Source organism: Gopherus evgoodei, chromosome 2 (assembly GCF_007399415.2).
Source record: "Gopherus evgoodei ecotype Sinaloan lineage chromosome 2, rGopEvg1_v1.p, whole genome shotgun sequence".
Lineage (NCBI taxonomy): Eukaryota > Metazoa > Chordata > Testudines > Testudinidae > Gopherus > Gopherus evgoodei.
This window is the reverse complement of record NC_044323.1, coordinates 14,003,658-14,024,309: the sequence shown is the minus strand read 5'-3', so window position 1 is coordinate 14,024,309 and position 20,652 is coordinate 14,003,658. Positions and strand designations below refer to the sequence as shown.

The 20,652-nt window shown below is 44.5% G+C and overlaps 1 protein-coding gene across 11 annotated transcripts in view; it reads left to right on the top strand.

Annotated features, from left to right (window-relative positions):
• Positions 1–2,334, top strand: part of XYLB (xylulokinase) — a 200,056-nt gene extending 197,722 nt beyond the window's left edge. For all 11 annotated transcript variants that reach the window (XM_030550027.1, XM_030550023.1, XM_030550024.1 and 8 more), the window contains one exon: positions 1,245–2,334. In XM_030550027.1, the coding sequence (XP_030405887.1) occupies positions 1,245–1,328 (84 nt within the window). In that variant the 3' untranslated portion in view covers positions 1,329–2,334. The remainder of the gene's footprint in view (positions 1–1,244) is intronic.
• Positions 2,335–20,652: the final 18,318 nt, after the last annotated feature.

Genomic DNA, 20,652 nt, shown 5'->3' with positions numbered 1-20,652 from the left:
TTAGTGATGGGTAGACTTAATCAAAGCATACTCCTCTGTTGCTGAATTAGTCCAACAATTCAATTTTTAGTCGACAATTCTTGACTAAATTCCAAGAACAAAGAGAGAATCTCAATTTGAAAAAAATATTCAGGGGGAAGGGGACTCAGAAATTGAAGATTTTGAAATGAATGGAAACACAAGGTCAAAACACCATCACTTTTTTTCCTCGGGTGATAAAATCCTACAAAAACTGTAAATGTGTTCTCTTATAAGAAGATGTGATCATGTTGGGAGATTTGATTTTATTCCAGTTGAGTGTGTATTAAACACTAATCCCATGAAGTACTGTACTTTTAACTGATTAAATGGCAGTTCTGCTTTTATATACACCTCTACCCCGACATAACACAACCTGATATAACATGAATTTGGACATAACATGGTAAAGCAGTGCTCTGGGGTGTGGGGGGGAGGGCGGGACTGCATACTCCGGCAGATCAAAGCAAGTTCAATATAACGCGGTTTCACTTATAATGCAGTAAGACTTTTTGGCTCCCGAGGACAGCGTTATATCGGAGTAGAGGTGTACTCTCACAAAGCCTGTACTTCTACTCATGAAGAACTCAGGGTGAAGCCATTTAGAGGTTTGTTTGAGTAAGGATTGCAGGCAGGAGTCCTTATTTGGGAAACAGTGAAATTCACTTAAACACTGGGTCTTACTTATTGGTTACTACGGATAAGGGTTTCTAGTTATTGGGCCTGATTTATTATGGCTTTATGGCCCCTTAGAGAGCATCTAGGCCAGAGAGGTTGAGGATGTTGCAGATATTATTAATACTGAGGGAGATGAGGAAGGCCGGGACAAGAGTTTTGGCTGCGTGGCTAGGAAGACCAGACTGGGTTTTAGAAATGTTACAGAGAAGGATGTGTCAAATTGTGAGTAAACAGTGATTTTAATAGAGATGACTGCTTACTTACCCTTGAATAATGAGTTATGCTCATCACAAGAATACTGAACTAACATGTACACATCTTATCACACCACTGCAATAGAAACTGTCTGAGATTGTCATAAAAATAGAGCTGTAAAAGAACTGTTAGTAAAGGCTTTTAAAAACGGAACGAAGAATAGCAGTGCATGTTCTTGAGGAAATTTCTAAAAGACTCCTAACACTTTGGTTGGTTCTGGTGGTGGTTTGAAATGCAAAAAATTCTAAAATCCACATTTTAAACATACACTTGTAACTTTCTCTTCCTTTTAGATCTACCAGCCCCTTCTGAAAAGATATGCAGAGCTTGAACAAAAGGTTCTCTGCAGTCCAATCTCATCTCATCGGGCTAAATAGCAAGAAAAAGAAAAAATCTAACACTAGCCCAAGGAACTGACTGCTAAGGTGAAGCTCAGAAGAAAGTTGTCAGAATTTACTGCAGTTGTTTAAGGCATTCTTTGTGTTTTGTGCCGAAAACAAGGTCTAATACAAATTAAAATGTTTTTTTTTTAAAGTGTTACTGGAAATGTTGCTGAAAGATTGAAATCTTACTTAAATCACTGAAGTGTTTTTTGTGTCCAGAGCATCATTTTTTTCTCAGATCTTTTTCAGCTTGGTAATTGGTATTTTGTAATCGCAGGGTAACAATAGTCAGGTTAATTCTATCTGTCCGTCTACCCATGTCTTTTTCTCTGTCTACATATCTGTCTCTATCTATATGTCTACCATATCTGTCTGTCTGTATCGTATCTATTTTATCTGTCATATCCATTTCTCTGTCACAACTATCTTTCGATATGTCTCTAATCTGTCTACATTTTTATGCCATGTTATACCATGTTTATTATGGTGCTGCCTTACAGAAATTTCATAAAGTCCACAAAAATCTAAGCACCATTGATTTTGGATTCTCTCTCCTCGTTCCTTAACATATAGGTATTTTATGAAGCTGCTAGATTAATCTAAAACAGAAGGTGGTGTATGAATATCCAGGGAAATATATTCCTCTGAAAGCAGGTATTAATATTCAAGACAGTACTTTTTAATTTTCCTCTCTTCATTCCCAGTGATGTTCTGTTTCCACTTGTGGAAATGCCTTAGTGAGTATTATCTGCTATTACAAAGTACTGTGTTGGCTGCATTGGATCAGATCCTGCCATAACTTATGTCATGCAAGCACACTGAAGGGTTGCCTGGGTGTGACTAAGAGGGCAGTTTGGCCCAGTGTCTGAAATGTGAACTCAATGCTTTTACAGTTTATCTGTAAAGTAACAGCTGTGGCCTCTGAAAGACAGGAGACTTGGCTAAATGTGCTACAGACAATAAAGAGTGTTAAAATAAATAAAGAATCTGTTGGAAATGAGCCTTCTTGTAGAAAGTGCCTATATGTGCTTACAGTGTGTTCCATCCGGGGGTGCCCAAACTATGTCTAGCTGAGTGCTATATAGTCTGCTTATTAAAGATCTGAAAGCCAGATCTAATTTACAGAAAATGGGGCAAATTGGAGCTTCTCATATCTTTGATATGGGGATGCATCCTATGAGTAAGGAATACAGGTCTTGATCGGAATCATTTCACCTTTCTGTACCTCATCATACCTATCTTTAAAATGGGTCTAATTCCAGTAGATATTTATAAAAGCTGATTAATGTTTGTAGAAGCTCTTTGAGATCCTTGGAAGAAGCACATTCTTATTAGGCGCTATTACTGGAAGTCCATTTGTATCCAATTGGAGCATCATGTAATGGTACCTGCAGACTCTTGGGACAGCACCTATGTATCTGTTAGGATTCCCTTTGAGACCTTTACCACTCAGCTTATCATAAGAACCTAAGAACTTCTATACTGTGTCAGACCAAGGGTCCATCTAGCCCAGTATCTTGTCTTCCAAAAGTGACCAATGCCACATACTTCAGAGGGAATGAACAGAACTGGGCAATCATCAAGTGATCTATCCCCTGTCATCCACTCCCAACTTCTGGCAGTCATAAGCTAGGGACGCTCATAGTATAGGGTTGCATCGCTGACCATCTTGTCTAATAGTCATTGATGGGCCTATCCTCCAGAACACCTTGTCCAGTTTGGGCAGAACACTTCGAGTTCCATGAGGTCCAAAAAACTCAGTTTAACTCCAGCTTGTCACTCAGGTTACTTATTAGGGATGCAACAGCTCTTTGCCCATGCTGACTAGGCCCAGACACAGGGGGTTTAGGTACAGGGTGATACAACAATTCCAATTAATGTCATGCACCATACAGTTTATATACATCTTGCCTAGCTACTAATCTCTCTACTTTTTGCATGTAAAAACCAATTGCTTTGCAAATTGCGTACAGACCAATTGCTTTGGAGATTGTGTAAGGCAAGCTTATCAGTTCAGAGTGTTTCTGCCTATTTAGTTTACTATAAACATACCCACAATAATTAGTTTAGTTAATTTCTTTCTCCTTATTGTATATAAGCATTGTCACAACAGTTAATTGTTTCACCAGTTACTTGTTCAGACTTTGTGATAGGGAGTGCTCCCCACATTAGCCCTGCAAGAACTGAATTGGACCAGCTGGACCCAGTCAGCTAAATTTGGCTGCAAATAGGGGAGTGGGACGGGAGCTTTAGGCTGATGAACCTAATTAGAGAGAGACACTCACCTGTGAGGGACAGGTGACAAAAAGACTGGAGAAATTGGAAGCAGCAGTGGGGCAGGGGGTGGGGAGAAGTTTGGAGTCATTCCATGGAAGGGGGGTGTTGCTGAGATGAGTGAAGAGACTGGCAAACCCAGAGGAGTGGTGAGAGCTAGGAGATATGGAGGTGGCTTAGGGAAGAGCAGCAAGTCATGAAGGGAATTCTGTGGTTCCAGGAGCAAGAGAGGGGCTGCAGAGGAGAAACAGAGAGTATAACCCACTGGAAGGAATTTCAGCCTGCCTGAGCTAATCCCCAGAACTGCCAGGAGGACGTGCTCCCAGCGGTAAGTGGACTCCATGACAGGCTTGTTCAGCAGTTACTTGTTCAGGCATGTTTTATCTTAACTTGGGCCTCCCTATGTCAGCTGAGCCTGCTGTATAGTATAGAGCAGGGTAGGTGCAGGCTGCCTTGTAGTTCCCTAGGCTGAACTTGACCTATGAGGTACATTTATCACCTCTGTACTGTGTTGTGTTTGACAGTAGAGTTTCCAAGTGGAACCTTTGCTAAAAGCGGAGGGAGAGTTCCCCTTGCTCACTGGCTTTGGGGATTATTGTTTCCCTTGTGCCCACTGCACTGGCTGTTCTGGCTGCACTCAGCTCTGCTCACCGTTATGAGTGTTTGAGCAGGAGTTGGAGGGATTGCTCAAGACTCCTAGTCAGAGAGTGAGGATCAACAGTGCAGCTCAACCTCGACCCTACCCTCCCAGTTCCTATCTCCCACATACTTGATTCAACCAGCATTTCCCATTTTGATGACACCCAGTAAAATTTCTGGGTCACATTGCTCCAGCACTACCTTATCTGAACTATGGCACTTCCACCCGCAATATTTTTATATCAAACCCAATAAACTTAGCTGAGATAATCTTCTCAAATAAACATAAACTGGTAGATCTTCCTATCAGAGAAAAGCACAAGTCAGAGCATTGGATCTGAACCTCTGTATCCTTTTGAGGTCATGTGTTTGTACAGTGCGCAGCAACTGTAAATTGTACATATTACAAACAAACAACTATTAAAAGAGCATAAAGGTTGCAAAATCAAGCACTCCAGAGTTGGGAAATGCCCGAACTTAGGCTCCCTGTGCAACCTTCATTCATCCCCATTTGTGCATATGTGTTATAAACAGTCTGCAGTTACATCATCACATACTATTTTTTCCACAGGATCCCTGCCTCATTCAGTGCATGGGAGGGACTTGATCTGGGGATGAATCAAGGTTGTATAGGAAAGAAACTGTAATCTGTAGGATCCCTGCTTCTTTTGTTGCAGAAGTGTAGGGAATGAAATAGGAGACTGAAGGAAGAGAAAGGTTAGGGCAGTTGAATTGGTTTCTCTCCCTGCTTATGCCACTGTGTCCCTGTGTGATGCTAGGCATGCCACTTAAACCAGGCTCCATTATGTGACATTATATTGACACCCTATGGGCCATCAGAGTTGGAGCCTTTAGCTCCACTGCACAGACCTCTGTTCTTGAACTAATGGAGTAGCTGTTAACAGCAGTAGGTTGTCATCCTCTATGTGGACCAGTGCTAGAGGGGAATGAGACACTTGTCTGGTATATTAACTGACATTTGCTGGTAGCAAAGGAAGGGTAGGACTCAGGAATTTTGTGTTCCATTCCAGGCTGTGGTGGGGTTGGTGGTCTTGTGCGTAGATTCTTCTGGCTACTTTCCCCAAGCGTGATCCCTTCGGCCCAGTCCTGTGTCTTTCCCACCCTGCCCCTCCCAGTCCTATTTTCTTCACCTAGTTCAGTCTCCACTCTTCAGGCTTCTCCTTCCAGTCACTGGAAGTCCTAGTCTCATCCCTCAGGGCTCCCTGTCTCCCCACCCTGTCTCTTTGCACTGCCAGTCCCAGCTCCTCATCTGATCTCTTTCTTTCCCTTCCCCACCCCTGGCCTCCAGTCATCTTCCCCTCACTCCCTAGCCCTACTGGCTCTCAGTCCCAATTGCTCTCTCTGGTCCCCTCATCCAATCAGTCCCCACCTCCTGGCTCTTTACCTAGCCTGTGCCGGTTCTCCTCCTCATGACCCAGCTCCTCATTAGATTGATGTCCCCTCCCGCCCTCATCTTCCCCACATCCCACTGTTTCTCAGTCACAATCTCTTTACCCAGCCAGTTCCTGTCCCCTTATCCAATCTTAATCTCTCCCCCAGCTACTGGCCCATTGCGGGCCCTAAGCAAAAATATCCCCCCCCACAAAACACAATAATAATAGGGGGCCCCCTTAAAAGCAATTATTTAGTCTGCTTATACCTAGTGCCGGCTCTGACTGGCTTCCAATCCCCCGTTTCTCTCCCTCACTATGTCCCAGTCTCCTTGCCCAGACTGTCACATCGTCCTCTGTCTCCTAGGCCCGATCTTACCGTCTCAGTTCCAGTCTCTGCCCCTGGCTCGCAGACCCAGTCTCCTTGTCCAGGCAGTCTCAATATTTTCCCTCCCCACAGACTTCTTGTCCTAATCTACTCTTCTACCCCTTGCAAGTCCAATTCTGCATTTGACTTAGTCAGCTTCCTCCACACTGCCTGGGCCCAGCAGGGTTATCACTGAAAGTATTCTAGAGAGTCTTTCTGCACTGTGTTCAGGTTCCTGGACCTGGGTCCAGCATGGCCCACAGAAGCCCAGAGATGCAACTGCAGTGAAAGTCCTGTTCAATCCCAGACTGGAGCATGCCCAGTGTGGACAGAATCTTCTGGGAATGTAGCTGCTAGAATATAAGCTGTTTCTGCTCAGCATGTGCAACTGTAATTTTTCAAAGACTTATAACTTGGCCAAATTTGGATGGGTTTTTATTGCGACTTGTGAGGCAAGAGACACATCCCCAACCCAAAGGCCCATCTTCCTCCCAAATTTAAAGTCCCTGCTCCAAAGCATGGGGTCACTAGCACTCTTCAAAGAAAAGGTGAGAAGAATTTTTTAATGGGGGGAAAAACATTTTTCCCTAGCCTTTTCCTTGGAAATGGCCAAAGCATCTAGGTGACATTTTCCAAAAACATGCAGCCTGAGTGTGATGGGGTGCCTGCTCTAAGGGGTTAATAGAGCCCTAGGGAGGCTGTGCAGGAGACAGCCAATCAGGCCCATATAAAAAGGGAACTGCAGGGCAGAGGAGGGCAGTTCTTTGCTGGGAGCCCAGGGAGGAAGGACTGTGTCGCTGGAAGGCTAAGAGAACTGCCAGCACCCTGGACAGAGCAGTGCTGTGAGCAGGGACCGGGGAGCCAGAGACAATCCTGGCTGGCTGCTGGGATTTGCTGGCTGAGGCCCTGAGGCAAGGGTAAGGAGAATGCTGGGGCCACAAGGAAATGGCCAGACAATTCGCTGCAGTTGGCACTAAGAGAAGTGGCTGAGTTGTGAACTGCAGGTCCCTCACAAGAGGGGAGCACAGTGTTTGGCCCGGCCAAAGGGCTGTGTTGCTGAAGAGGATGCTGTGGTCCTTGGAGAGATGTGGGTCCTAGAGCAGGAGTGACGGCGGTGAGGCACCACCTGAAGTGAGTGCCACAACACGCAGGGCTAATCCCCAAGACAGCCAGCAGAAGGCATCAGAATGGTGAGTGAACCGTGTTACACTGAGGCAGACACCGACATGGAAAATTTCAGCCCGAGTGGTTAAAGTTTAGCAAGGTTAGCAGCAACTGAAAACAGGATGTTATAAATAAGGCCTGTGCAAATCATGATTTCACACACTGCACAGGAGTTGTGAAATTAGTCCAATACTGTGATGTTTGTGTAAAAGTTACTGGTAGCTCCCCTTAATAGCTTACAAGCAGCCTCTAGGGGAAAGCAGAAGCCTCACGTATACAGTAACCTGAACTTTAAAACTATCTCTTTTCTTCTGCCTCAAAGCAGAAAAAACTTGCTTCAAACCAGTTTTTACTAAACAAATAACAAAACCGCGAGGTTTGACACCTACCAATCAAGTGTTTACATGCAAGGGTCTTTGTCTAAAAGTGTATAAAAGGCTTGTAAAATTTGTATAAAATAGGGTTTTTGTACTAAAGTACAAGGCTCTCCTTTTTTCTGCAGAAAAAAGATCTTTTCCTTATCCCTGTCATTCTGTTATTGGCTCTCAGTTAGGCAGACCCAATATTTCGGTAACAGTTTCTGGCGACCCCAAATGGGACTCTCCTAGCTTGGACATCGGACTCCGGATGGCTGTGGCGAACTTGGAGCAGCGCCACCAGGGCGTTTAGCCCCTTTTCCTCGCTTCCCTGCGGCCCCTGGGGTTCGTGCTCCGATAAGGTGAGTCCTAATAGGATAAGGAAACGCTTTCTGGTTCACGTTCTGGTTCTGTTCTGTTTAACTGGTTACTGTTGTTTTTCTGCTCTGTATACATTTGGGTGTTAGGTGTGTGGGCGGAACTGAACCTCTCGTTCGTAATTCCTGAGGGTGGAAACCATTGCGTGCGATGAAGCTTATAAAATTTATATAAAATAGGGTCTTTGTACTAAAGTACAAGGCTCTCCTTTTTTCTGCAAAATAAAATATCTTTTCCTTATCCCTGTCAGGCTGTTATTAGCTCTCAGCTAGGCAAACCCAATATTTCAGTAACATTTGCAATAGTGGGGAGCTGGAAGTAGGAATGTCTGCTTCTGCTTCCTCACTGTTGGGGGAAAAAAATCACAGTATTGGGCTAATTCTACTGCTTTTGGGGGTGAGGATGTCTCACCTCATGGCACTAACCATCTGGCCCGGGCTGCTGCCACTGCGGCTTCCTGTCCAGCCAACTGGCAGGGAAAGGGGGGCAGTGCTAACAATGTGCTGTAGTTAGGAGGCCCAGCCCCCCCTACAGCAGGCCCAGAGGAGACATCGCAGGAACTGAGATGAGGATCTGTGGCTTGGAGCATGAGCATGTGTGAGAGGGGCCTGCCTTGGAGGGGGAATTGGGGTGTGTGTGTGAAGGGATTAGGGTGGGGGGATGGAGCCCAGAAAACCCCAATTTTCCTGCAGGGCCATCGGGGGGCCACTGTGGGGCAGTCCAGGCCTTGGCTCCTAATTGCTGCGTGTTGTCAGCAGCAAACCCCTCTCCCCACAGGAAGCAGCAGCAGCCTGGCTGACAGTGAGATGCATCCCTCTTGTCTGCTTGCCCTGCCCTCTCCCTGGGACAGGACCGGCCTGCTACATACCTAGTCCCCTGTGAGATGCGAGCAGCCAACTAACCCCCCACAAGCAGCCATGGCCTTAGCAGGGAGGCACGAGCTGAGATGCCTGGTTTCACCTCTCAGCTATTGGAAAAAAATTGAGTAATTAGGGGGCGGGGGTGGGGTCTTTTGTGGCTGTGTCTATCCTGTGAAATTCCAATGCCTGGGCTCTGGCTATGATGTGGTGGGGTTTTGTTTTTTGTTTTGTTTTTGTTTTTTAAAACACTCTGAGATTTATATAGGTCCTAACTTAAAAAGGGAAGTGTCAGGCAAGTTTAATAAAAGGTGGTGTTACCAATTGCACCTATAATTAAATAATTGTGATCCAGATCCTTGCAATGGACCAAACAGTTAAATTGAACACACTGTACTTTGGACCCAGAACTGGAACTTTTCCAAACATTGTGCTTCAAAGCCATTTCTAATATCTAAGGCCATGTGTGATTCAGGAAAGCACTTATGCACATGCTTAAATCCATCTGTCATAGGGTATGCCTGCCTGTAGTGCCCCCTGCTGAGCTGGTATGGTGCTGCAGGCACTTCCTGCCTCTGTTTCCCTTTTCTCAGGGCCCTTTAAGAACTCCATTCTGTCCAAACCGATGCAAGACATAATATCTTTGCTGGGGCTCTACTCTATTAAATTCAAAATATACTTGAACTAACTCTCCCTCTGGTTCAGAGGTTGCACATCCCTCATCCTTGGGGCCTATGGGTCTCAATCTTGGGAGCTGCTCTCCCTTGGGAGAGTTTCTCTCTACATGAGCACCCCCAGAAAGTGAGCCCTGGAAGCCTTTTAGGCCCTGGTGCTAGTTATCCAATGAACTGCCCAGATGGCTCCTTAAAGTGTCATTGGCTTCGACTCCCCTTAGAAGGTCCAGCAACCCCATGATACCATCCATATTATGACATTTCTTTAGCATGTATTTATCTTTGAGCATGTATTTACATCCCATTTTGTTCAGCACATTTTGTTCAGCCTAAATGAATTCAGGATGTTTTCCTGACTTGAGCCCCATATTAGGTAAATTTCAATACAAGAACATTACTAGAAGATGACACAAGCGACTGACTTTTGTGTAAAGAGCAGCTTCCATGAAATGTTGTCCACTGTGCATTACAATGGAATGTTTGTTTTATTTATTTGAATGGGCTGCTGCTGAGTGAGGACTCTACTATCATTTTTGTGTTTAAATACTTTATCTGTGGAACTGAACACTGCCGTTTTTGTTCATGATTGAACCATTAGAACTGTTCTTGATATTAACAAGCTCAGGATTACATGTTCTTGTTTCTAAAAGAGGGTTTTTTTTAGCAATTGCTTTAAAAAGTGGCATCATAAATACACGTTTATCTTTGTGCAATGCTTCCTCTCTTTTTATGTGCTCATTACACTGTGTCCCCAAGTACAATGCTATAACATGTACCACTTATCATAGCAAAAGCCCTCCACCTTTAACAGCCATTTTGTTGTCTAACAGAATGGCAGAAGAATTAAAACTATTAATTGTACATGAGAGGAAGCAATGCCTTGTAGTTAAAACACATAATTTAGAATCAGGAATCCTTGTTTTTGTTCCCAGCTTTACCTCAGACATACTGTGTCATATGGGGCAAGTCACTCAACCACCCTGTGCCTCCTTTTCTGTGTGTGGGGGGTGTACTTGCTTTATCTCATGCTGATATACCATTTACAAGATGGTGCTTTAAGGTTCTGTCACGGAAAGAGCGGTGGAACTGCAAAGTATTAGTATGTTTGGAATTCAGAAGTGTATGTAGAAAATTTCTTATGTTAATAACTCAAAGTCGGTAATGAAAGGGAACATTTTGTGCATTATCCCTTTGAGTGAGTGAGAAACCTGGCGTTTGATGTATGTCACCTGGGATAAAAAGCCTGGTTGTACCAATCCTGGCTCCAGCATGCGTGTGTATGACTGCCATTCTGTGTTTGTTACAAATAGTCATTTTCCCCAAGGTGACTGTTGCATTGTCAGGTTGCTGCAGGAGGCCTTACACAACCCTGAGAAGAAAGAGGAACATGTAAGGCTATGAAGGCCTGCAGGTTGAGCACCACTGAATAACAGTATTGCTGTGGTGATGGGTTTATTAGGGGTGACCTCTAAGGGTTGGTGTCTGGTGTATATGAATTTATAGACAAGCTCTGTTTTTCCAACTCACCAAAGTCACAACTATTCACTGACTAGTGCCAGATAGAATAAGACTCCGTAAATCAAGGAAGTCCTTTAAAGAAATGCTGTTGTAAGACTCAGTCCGCCCTTTTGTTTTCTCTTTCCCAGGCATACGGGCTAGTCTGGCAAGGACTCGCAGGTCTAATATGTAGACATCCGTTCCCAAAAACCCAGGAATGCAGGAATGTGGGACCCTTTTCCTCCAAATGTAATGTGTCTTGCATTTGAATTTCCAACCAGATTTCCTATTTCACATTGTTCAGGCTCCTTGTTTATCACAGTGGATTTGTCCAGATTAGGAAAGAGGTCAGAGTTAGTTAACACACTAGCTAATCCCAGCCGACCCACAATCTTTCCCTTAGTTTAGCTGCAGGTTGACACATTTTACCTGGATTTATTCGGTTGAGGTTGACCCTAAGCTCCCTCACTACAGTAATCTTGACTAGCTAAATAAAGGCAAAATGTTAACCTTCATCTGAACTGAGAAACGTTCAGGGTTAGCTATTATATTAACTAACCCCAACCAATCCACAACCTTTTTATTAATCTAGACAAACCCAATGAGACTGCACGGAAGACTGATTCCAGCCATCGGAACAGCAGTGAAGCTTGCTAGCTGTGGGGAACTGGTTTGCTGCTGTTTGACTTGCATTACTTCTCACTCCCACGCCAAAGACATTCTAGGTTGGAGCCTTATGGGTCATGGAGTACAAGAAAAAAACCAGGCTGCAGCTATACCCTTTAATGGAGTGGCCCATAACTGTAGTCTCAATCCACCTGTGAAAGGTGTGACTCTCCAATAAACTGATCGGATGAAAAAAGCACTTTGTGTTAGAAGTGGAAAAGAACAAGAAAAGATGTCTGGTTTTTCTGAAAGGATCAGTTTCAAAGCAGTAGAGCTCTGACTGAACGAATAACACACTGAAAACATCTACTTTCTGTCCATGGTTTAAGTAGTAGTTGACCCAAATACCTCCTCTTTTGATCTCTGTGGAATCCTTCTTATATTTCATATTTAGTTGTGACAAATTCAGCAGTAACACACTGCAGGATATGCTTCTAAAGCAGCAGAAAAGCCAAAAGAGCGCTTCATGCACATGCTTTGCCTTATTTCCATTTGTGCACCAGATGGCGGGGGAATGGAAGCAATGTATAACATTTTAAAGATTCAAAATACAAATAAAGAAGCAAGTCAGTAAAGTCTCAGAATAATGATACCATATAAACAAAGAGACCCATAGACAACGGGCCTGATTATGCACAGCCTAGCCCCTAGCATAGTGATTTACACCTGTGTAAAGTGGGCATAAAATGCTACCAGATCCAAATGGTAGTCCCTATTGCTTTGTATTGCATAAGCGTAAATGACAACACAATGTTCAAGGCAGTGGAGAATTAGGCCAAGTATTTCTGTAGCAAGCTTATAGCTAAACTCATCTTATCTGAAGCATCTATGTAACACGCCTCTCTTGGCTTAGGATAGTAATAATTACAGCCTCTATCCACTCTGCATGCTTTCAACACTCCTTAAGTCAGGGCTCTTTGACCCATGTAGTCCACAGTGATCCTATCAGAATTTAAGATTTCTTTCCAGAGACTTGATCTATTTTGTCCAGCAAGAGTTCCACAACTTTTGACTCTGAGAGCAAATATGTTACATAAGAATGTCCATACTGGGTCAGACCAGTCTACCTAGCCCGATATCCTGTCTTCGGACCGTGGCCAATGCCAGGTGCCCCAGAGGGAATGAATAGAACAGGTAATCATCAAGTGATCCATTCCCTCTCGTTCAATCCCAGCTTCTGGCAAACAAAGGCTAGAGACACAATCCCTGCCCATCCTGGCTAATAGCCATTGATGGACCTATCCTCCATGAATTTATCTAGTTCTTTTTTGAACCCTGTTATAGTCTTGGCCTTCACAACATCTTCTGGCAAGGAGTTCCAAAGGTTTATTGTGTGTTGTGTGAAGAAAATACTACTTATTGTTTATTTTAAACCCGCTGCCTATTAATGTCATTTGGTGACCCCTAGTTCTTGTGTTATGAGAAGGAGTAAATAACACTTCCTTATTTATTTTCTCCATACCAGTCCTGACTTTATAGATATCCATCATATCCCCCTTAGCTGTCTCTATTCCAAGCTGAAAAGTCTCAGTCTTAATAATCTCTCCTTATACGGAAGCCCCTACCCCTAATCAGCCCAGTCACGTTGTTTTGAGAGATCCTTTAGTAGCTCTTCACGGTCTGCCTGGGTCTTAACTGTGTTCTTCTGTTGTATTTCACCTATGGGTTTTGCTGGAAATGGGCTGCTGCCTCCACTTCTTCATAGGAATGAAGACTCCTCTTTTTGTTTGATATTTCATTGCTTGAACCTCCCTCCTGTTAAGATACATTCATGATATTACTTTTATTTGACTTGTCTTTCTGCTGTTCTGTAGTATCTTAAACAAGTCCCTGACAAACATAATAAAACTTTTGCAATTGTTCTTTATTTTATGCTGGCTCTTTCTTGGCCATCGTGTATGCCAGTTCATTTTGTTCAGTGCTTGTGATGCATGTGGCTCAGAGGTTAGGACAGGGGAGTAAGTGTCATTATGTCTTGATTCTGCTTGTTTTCTGCTATTGGTTTGTTGTTAGAGGGTAAGGAACTTGGTCAAGGGTCAATGTGCCTCAGTTACACATTAGTACAATGGAGATAATGCCAATTACCTACCAATTATGAAGCTTGTTTAATATTTGCATATCGCTTTTAGATTCTTGGTTGAAGGTTGAAGTACCTTATTATTAAGTCATTATTATCAACTATTTTTTGATGGAGTTTCTTAAAGCTTTATCACTGTTGCCTTTCCCTTGCAGCACATCTCCCTCTTGTTTATTGGGGGCAAGTAGAAAATTCCAGCTGAATTCACTTTAACTCTGGGTAAAATGTTTGTAACTGGCTTGACCACCTTATTCCTGCATACAGCCCTATTACAGGGTGAATAGGTTAACACAGGCTTCTGGGTCATGAGAAGAGTCTAGCTGGGCCCAACTGGGGTTGAATTACAAAATCCTCCAGAAAACCACAGGAGCTGTATGATCTGGGGAATTGGCTGTAACTTGAGAGTCAGAGCTCGAGGCCAAAAGGGACCACTAGATCATCTCGTCTGACCTCCCATCTACCAGAGGCTACTGGGACCACCCAGCACCTGCACACTAAGCCCAACAAATAAACTTAGACCAAAGAATTACAGCCCCTAGGAGACCAGTGCCCTGGGCAAGAGAATAGGAGACACCCAGGTACCCCAGTGTGTGAGACCCCTGCAATGGCAGGGAAATGATGACATGAGATACACCTAGATAATCCTGGCAAGTGACCCGCACCTACATGAAGATATAAGTCTCCCCACCCGGGTTATTGCCATTCTGACTTTGAGGGAAATTCCTTCCTGACACCAAATATGGCAGTCCGTTAGACCCGAGCATGTGAGGTTGTCCTAGAAGTCAGAGCATCTCTCTAGAGGGAAAGAAAAGTCTTGTGGCTTAGATGTTGGACCAGGATTCAGGAACTATGGGTTTACTTCTCAGGTCAGCAATAAACTCCCTGAGTGACCTTGGGCAAGTTACTTAATCTCTCTGTGCTTTGCTTCTCCATGTGAAATGGAGATGACAATACTTCCCTTGTCTATCTTATCTGTTTAGATTGCAAACTCCATGGGGCAGGGTCTGTTTTACTGTGGTTGGTGCTAGGTGCTGTTCAAAGGGCTCTGATCTTGGTTGGGGCCTCTAGGCAATTCTGTAATGTTGTTAATAATAATAACTGGCAAATACCAATGCCCTGGCTAGCAGAAACCACCTGCCAGGGCCGGCTCTACTGTTTTTGCCACCCCAAGCAGCACGCCGAATTGCCGCCGCTGATGGCAGGGGCAGTCCGTGTGCCATAGGGCAGCAAGTGCATTTCCGTGGCAGTGGCAGTTCGGCGGCAGCTTCTGTCTTCAGCTGGAAGACAGAAGCCGCTGAATTGCCTCCACAGACAGCTGAACAAAGAAGCTGCCGCCGAATTGCTGCTGCCGTGGAAATGCATGTGCTGCCCTAATGGCACACGGACAGCCTCCGCTGTCCGTGGTGGCAGTTCAGCGCGCTGCTTGGGGGCAAAACCACAGGGACTGTCACCCCTTGCAGATTGCTGCCCCAAGCCCCTGCTTGGAATGCTGGTGCCTGGAGCCGGCCCTGCCTCTTGCCTGGTTTATGTTTGATCAGACAAGTCTGTTCATGTGTTTCAGGGAGAGGAGGGCCTTGGGCTGAAGAAAGCCACTTGTGAGATACTTGGATTTTCTTCTGTAGCTAGCTTTACAGAAGCTCCGGAAGGCTTTACTTAATTCCTGTCTCAAATGAGAAGGCAAAATATTTCCTTCCTCCATTAATTCTGTACAACCATAAAACCTGGTTGGTCCAATATGCCTTTATTTTTTCTCCTAACTAGGTGGGATTTGCTCCCCACCTGCCTCAGGCTCACCTGGTATGTCACAAACTCCCGTCAGAAAATCCTCTTAATCCATTCATACAGGGATATCCTGCAGATACGGATAGGTTACTTTGCTACTTACATCATCTTGCCCTCTGTCTCTCTGCTGTGTGCCCTTGTCTGTGCTTACCACTGCAGCTCAGCTGTACTCTTCCAGACATTCATATTATGTCTGCAAGCCCAGTTCCTGGGGTTAGGTAAAACAAGACTCCCTTGAGATTTTGCATAAAACAATGTGCACTGCTTCGCCAGCTGTTGAGGGACTCTTGTACACTTCCTCATATGGACAGGGAGTGTGAGTCAGTCGGAAGCTCCAGCCATTCTATAGCTGATAAATGATGCTTTATTGCAGATGGAATACACAGGGCGTGTGCAAGGATGTTTTGCACCCTAGGCGAAACTTCCACCTTGAGCTCCCCGTCCCGAGCCCTGTGGCAGCTCTCTCCTCCCTCTGCCCTAAGCTCCCCCTCATGGCAGCTTCCGCCCTCCGCCCTGAGGCGCCCCCCTGTGGCAGCTCCCCCCAGCCTGGGGAGCCTTGCAGCAGCTCCCCGCCCCAGCTCACCTCTGCTCTGCCTCCTCCCTGAGCAGGCCGTCGCAGTTCCACTTCTCCCGCCTCCAGGCTTGCAGCGCCAATCAGCTATTTGGCAGCGCAAGCCTGGGAGGGAGAGAAGCAGAGCGGAGCAGCATGCTCAGGGGAGGAGGCGGAGCAGAGGTGAGCTGGGGCAGGGAGTGGTTCCCTTGCGTGTCACGCCCCCTCCCCACTTGCTGCAGGCAGCCCTCCCTGTGCCCCCCTGCCCCAGGTCCCTCCATCTAAATGCCAACGATGACCAGGGCGGCTGAAGATCCGGCCACCGCGGTCACTGCCGAAGGACCCAAAATGCCCCCTCACAAATGTTAGCACCCTAGGCGACCACGTAGATCGCCTAATGGGCTGTACCAGCCCTGGGAATACACTTAAAAATATAAACCATGCTATGAAAGGGCTTATGCAGTCACTGCAAGATGATTTCCTACCTTAGGCTTTTATCTTAGAATGAAATATAAGTTATAGAAAACAAATAAGCAAAGACTTATCACAAAACTTTGATGTCACTGCTTATGTTTCCTGAGAGCATCTCTTGATACTGCTGCTGTAGCTTATTAGGTCACAGTGAGACATTCCCCATGTCACTCATGGTTTCATTCCTTTCATTAGATTCCTGTCCTAACTGACTCAGTTTGAGGATAGTTGCATATATCAGAAATGCCCCTTTGATAAAGAAAGATATTGTTGAAAGATGACAATATGTTTTCCCAATTTCCATTTCTTGGCCTAATTATTATAGTTCCTGCCATCAGTGTTACTTTGAAGAAACTCCAACTCAAGCAGAGAAAAAATATATTGAATGTACTTAATCCAATATGCAATTTAGTCAGACAGTTCAGCCAAACAAATGAGAAAATATAATGCATTTCAAGACCCCTCTTTGATGTTAAACCAGTTTCTTCTGGGAATGGCTGCTGACTCAGGAAACATGGTGCACTGTTTCTCTTGATTCCATCCCCCTGACTTAACAGCACACTTGAGTCTTAAACAGAATTGTGTTCTGAATAGATCCATTTGTCCCATGCATATGGAGTCTGACTTTGATCTGCTTTGTGAGCACTTTAGGAGTGGACCAGTTATACTTAAAACAACTATTTCTAACAACTTCCCCAGCCAGATTGAAGCCAACAGGGGTGGGGATGGAGATGACTACACACTGGTGTGGGAAGTTGATTCGGTAGCTTCCATAGTAAAAGACAGAAATTTGCTAGTGTTCCGATTACTTCATCTAAAGACTGGAATGAAGGTCACAACACTGCTTCCACTCTCTCTAACCATTCTGGATGCAATGGCTGGTCTGGGAGCGTTGCTATGAGTTAGAATGATTTTACAATTGGCGTGTTAGATAGTGGGTGCTCCCTGCAATGAATGTCCTGGGCTGAGAGGCAGATGCCAATATGTTGATATTCAGTCTGGTTGTCTAGGCTAGAAATGATTTTGATGAGACTGGCCAGATAATTGATGTCAAATTCCCTGTTTTAAAGTTTACAATTTATACTCCGAATCTTTAAGTGTAGAAGCAAATCAAACTTTTCAGACTAGTGGGAATCGCGTATTTAAAGGAGAAGAGAGCTTCTCTGCAATACCTTTGCAATATAGAAAGTTTGAGGCTCTGTTCCTGTTATAGTTAACACCATACTGTTATGGCTTCAGAGCCAAATAAACCACTTCTGCCTTTGAACCACAATGACTTTGAGTGGATGAAAATGACAGCAACAGTGAAAGAGATTCTTGTTATAAACTGCAACTAGTCCACTCCATTCTTTGGTTCAGTCTCCAACTAACTCTGGCTGCAATTGCTTCTAACCGTTTTAAGTATATGCACCATTCTCTGTGGTATTGAAGTGCCATTCTGCTAGCCTTAGTACTCCCGAGAATGCCCTGCCTTGACTCCCATTGGCTTGCTGTAGTGCAGATGATATTTTTCTATCTCCCTCATCACAATCCCACTTTCCTGGCTGCTGAGAGCAAGAGATTCTTTCTTCTCCACGCTTTGCACTCAGCAGTGGGATGGGATCTTGGTAACTCGTGTTCGTTGCTTTAGCTCTGCCCTCATTGATTCATGTATGTCAATCTGTCAGTGCGCCTATGAGCAGCACTCAGCTCACCCTGTTGGAAACTAAGCAGTGTGTGTGGAACTTGATTCAGGTTCTTATATACCACTATTATCATTCTCGCATTACAGTTGCACCTGTGGGTCTCACTCAGGATCAGAGTCCCAATGTACTGGATGCTACACAAATATAATGAGAGAAATCCCTGCCCTAAACAGCTTTAAATAGATACGATAGACTGAGAATGTCATACCGTGCCTCAGTTTCTGAGATTAAGTGACTTGCTCAGGGAGTGTGACAGGGTGTGCTGGATCGGAGCTAATTCAGCACCCACTCACTCTAATACCCACCAGCATATAGTAATTGGGACCTAACTGGAAAATAGGTAGTTGAGGGAGGGTTTCAATTAACTGAGTAGAGCTACAGCTTGATGGAGAAGCAACCCCAGCATGTGGGAGTATATAAATTGATAGGAAGGAAGTGCTGGAAGAGTTGGGAACCTGAATGAAGGCTGAAGTCGGCAGGACTAAATGCTGCTAGTACTGTTCCTGTCTCCAGACGCAAGTGGGGACGCTGGCTAGGGACTGTAAATACATGTAAACAACACTACAGGCTGTGGCCTGCTGGAAGGATACAATAAAACGTGGTGGTGAAGGAGACGTGGAGTGGTTGTGGTCTGTGATTAAGGCCTAAGAGGATTCTCAAGGAATCAGTCTGTGACAAGGAGCATAGGAAGTTTGGCCTAAGTGAATAGGGAGTGAGGGTCAGAAGACTGCGGCTCGATTTCCTGTGACCTTAGGCAAGTCTCTTAACCTACCTTGTGTGTCAGGTCCCCATCTGTAAAATGGGGTAAGACCTACTGCCATCTTGGGATGGGGGCGTTGTGAGGATACAATCCTTTAATGATTGTGAGGTGCTGAGATGCTGTGGTTATGAGAACCGTGTAAGTACTGAGAGAGAGAACTGAACCTACAACTCATGAGTCTACTGCTCTTGTGGTTAAGGCTTTCTTCTTGTGATGAGCTGTATGTGGTTCTAGAAACTGTGGCCAAGTACCTTTGGTATGCAGCATGATTTTTACAACAGGGTTATAACATGGTTCTTAGAAATCCTCATCCATACTAGTCAAACAAACTGTGTTAGAGACAAAGTAGCAGCACCATTGTTTATAGACACTGTTTTGTCCAGTTTCTTACTATACTGTGTAAAGGACCAAAGTTTCTTATCGGACCCTCCAGGACTCCCTTCTTGATTATATTATTTTGGGAAAGGATCTAGTCTGACACAGTATGATCAGTGGAAAGTTTTCAATAGTCTCTGCAAGGTTATGCAATACAAACATCTGTGCATCAGACCTTCTGGTCCAGTCGTCTGCAACCAAGATTAATTTACCCCACAGCAATTTTTCTTCACTAGGACACTACAAAAGGAAGTGAAGTTTAATTAGCATTTTGGAGTGGGCAGCCGTGAAGTTAATGATATTCAATAAATAAAAATTGTTTTAACCTTATTTGCACTTTTCAATTTACTTATTAGAGGCCATCTGTTAAAATTTAAGCAAGAGCACTGGGGAGCTAAACTCTCAGATTGCCAAATAAGGTCTTAACTGGATAGGCAGTAGGAAAAAAACATGATGCTTGCACAAGGAAAAATATTAACTGGTCATTTAAGGCAACAAGAAGCAAATGGTAATGCCACAGGACCATTCTTCTATTGCTTATCTGGGGCTTGATCTTGCAAGGTGTTGAGCCATCCTGTGATGTGTCACTTGCTCTCAGCTTTCACTGACTTTAACAGGAGCCGAGAGCACTCAGCATCTTGCAGGACTGAGCCTGTAGCACACATAAGTGGGGTTCCTAGGCTCTATAATATACAGAAATATCGATGATGAGAATAATAGGTGAGTTTTGCTGTCAAATATAAAGACAAAGGTCAACATCTTCAAACCTGGGTGCCGGAAGTTAACTATTCAGCCCCTGTCCTGCCAACACGTATCCAAGTAATCCCATTGGACTCAGTAATGCTTCCCAGACATAAAGCCACTCAGGTACAGAAGTGTGTGAAGGATCAGAACCTTTGGTATCCAAAACCCTGATCCTGCAAACACCTATTTGCTTACAGACACACACATGCTCATATGGTCCATTCCCATTGAAGTCAGCTGGACTCAGGTTAAGAGCACATGTGTAAGGGGTTGCAGGAGTGCGGCCCAATTAGTGTCCTGTCCTTACCTTTCACAGGTGCTGAGCCCCAACAGCTCCCACTGACTTGGTTGATCGTGCCAGTAGCATATGCTTGTCTGAGAGATCAATCCATGCATGTCTAAGTACACACGGTCGGTACAGTGAAACTGTGAATGGCTCATTAAATCGGTTATGGTTCCTTTGGTCACGTCAAAATTGGGGGAGGTTTAGCTTGGATATTTGGAAAAAAAACTTTTTCACTAGGAGGGTGGTGAAGCACTGGAATGGGTTATCTGGGGAGGGGGGGGTGGAATCTCCATCCTTGGAGGTTTTTAAGGTCAGGCTTGACAAA